The sequence below is a fragment of the Callospermophilus lateralis genome, chromosome 10 (genome assembly GCF_048772815.1).
Source record: "Callospermophilus lateralis isolate mCalLat2 chromosome 10, mCalLat2.hap1, whole genome shotgun sequence".
Taxonomy (NCBI): Eukaryota; Metazoa; Chordata; class Mammalia; order Rodentia; family Sciuridae; genus Callospermophilus; species Callospermophilus lateralis.
The window spans coordinates 78,791,414-78,793,226 of record NC_135314.1 but is presented as its reverse complement, the minus strand read 5'-3'; the positions used below and the strand labels follow the sequence as shown (position 1 = coordinate 78,793,226).

Here is a 1,813-nt window from a genome sequence, read left to right as displayed (position 1 = left end):
AGTGCTGAGGATCGAGTCCAGGACCTCATACAAGCTAGGCAGGTGCTCTACCATTGAGCTACAGCCCCAGCCCTTCACATGAATTTCAAGATAAGCATACTCAGTTCTAAAACTTTGTTAGACTGAAAAGATTTGCATTAAATTTATATGTCACTTAAGGTGAATAATTATGTTAATATATTTTATTATGAAGAATTTTGAGTTAGTTAAGTAGACAAAGATAAAAATTTTAAACTATAAAAATGAGAAACACCTCTCATAAATACATTAGTCACACAAGAATGTTACCAATTTTATATTTCTCATTGAGCATTTTCTCACTTGTTCTTTCATTTTAGTGATTATCCAGGACAAATATGGCAGAAGAAAATATGACTCTGGTGACTGAGTTTGTTCTCACAGGACTTACACATCGTCCAGAGCTGAAGATGCCCCTGTTCCTGGTGTTCCTTGTAATCTACATCATCACCATGCCGGGCAACCTTGGCCTGATTGCTCTCATCTGGAAGGACCCGCACCTTCACACCCCCATGTACTTATTCCTCAGTGGTTTAGCCATGGCTGATGCAAGCACTTCATCCTCTGTGACCCCCAAGATGCTTATCAATTTTTTATCTAAGAATCATAAGATATCCCTAGTTGAGTGCTTTACTCAGTTTTATTTTTTAGGTTCCAGTGCTACCACAGAATGTTTCCTCCTGTTAGTGATGGCCTATGACCGCTATGTAGCCATATGCAATCCTTTGCTGTACCCAGTGGTGATGTCCAATAGCCTCTGTACTCAGTTTATAAGTGCTTCATATTTTGTTGGTTTTCTGCATTTAGTAATTCATGTGGGTTTGTTAGTTAGATTAACTTTCTGCAGGTCCAATATCATACGTTATTACTATTGTGAAATTTTACAGCTGTTCAAAATTTCTTGCACGGATTCTACAGTTAACATGATTGTGCTTTTAAACTTTTCAGTCTTTATACAAGCCTTCACCTTTTTAAACATTATTGTGTCATATATCAAAGTCCTCTTTGCTATTCTTAAAAAGAAGTCTGAGAAAGGCAGACGCAAAGCCTTCTCCACCTGCAGTGCCCATCTGCTCTCTGTATCTTTGTTCTATGGCACTCTCTTCCTTATTTATGTTTGTCCTGGGTCTGGACCAGTTGAGGATAAGGAAAACATGTTTTCTTTACTTTACACAGTAATAATTCCCCTGTTAAATCCTTTTATTTATAGCTTGAGGAATAAAGAAGTTATAGGTGCCTTGAGAAGACTAATGAAGAAATAAATATTTGCCAGACAAGTTTTATACTATTTCTTCTTTAGGAGAAAAAAGAAAAAAATAATAAAAATAAAATCATAAATATTAGCCACTAGAGGGCTATGAGGTTGGTGAGATATGGGTGAATGAACCCAGCTCCATATTTGGGGTCCAGTGCCATATTTAAATTACTTTTCTTATGGGTTCAGTGAACACTTGGTAAGATTAACCCATCACTACTTTATTTAGAATTATTGTGCTACACTTTAGCTAAGCATTTAACTTTTACAAATTACCTATTTGCTAGGGACTTCCAAGATAATAGGTAGTAACTAACAATCTTTCTGAGAAATGGTGAAAAATACAAATAGAGAAAATCTCTAATTGACATTCCCATGTATAGTTACTTAAATGAGTCTAGTTTACCCCTCTGAACCTATGAGTTAATAAGGCTTTCTGATTCTTTGGCATACTAAACAACTCCCCTAGACCACGAAAAGTGAAATTCTGCTCCTTGGTAGAATACATTCCTGATAAGAAATGTACTGTTTAGTGATCCA

At 36.0% G+C, this 1,813-nt stretch overlaps 1 protein-coding gene across 1 annotated transcript; it reads left to right on the top strand.

Moving 5' to 3' along the window:
* The first annotated feature begins 347 nt into the window (after positions 1-347).
* Positions 348-1,280, top strand: LOC143408329 (olfactory receptor 5AC1-like). The gene has a single exon (XM_076867938.2). It carries the CDS (start codon positions 357-359, stop codon positions 1,278-1,280), a length of 924 nt encoding a protein of 307 aa, XP_076724053.2. The 5' UTR covers positions 348-356.
* The last annotated feature ends 533 nt before the right edge of the window (positions 1,281-1,813 follow it).

Excerpts from the sequence above, each read along its gene's own strand:
- LOC143408329 (XM_076867938.2), top strand. The coding sequence starts at position 357 with ATGGCAGAAGAAAATATGACTCTGGTGACTGAGTTTGTTCTCACAGGA.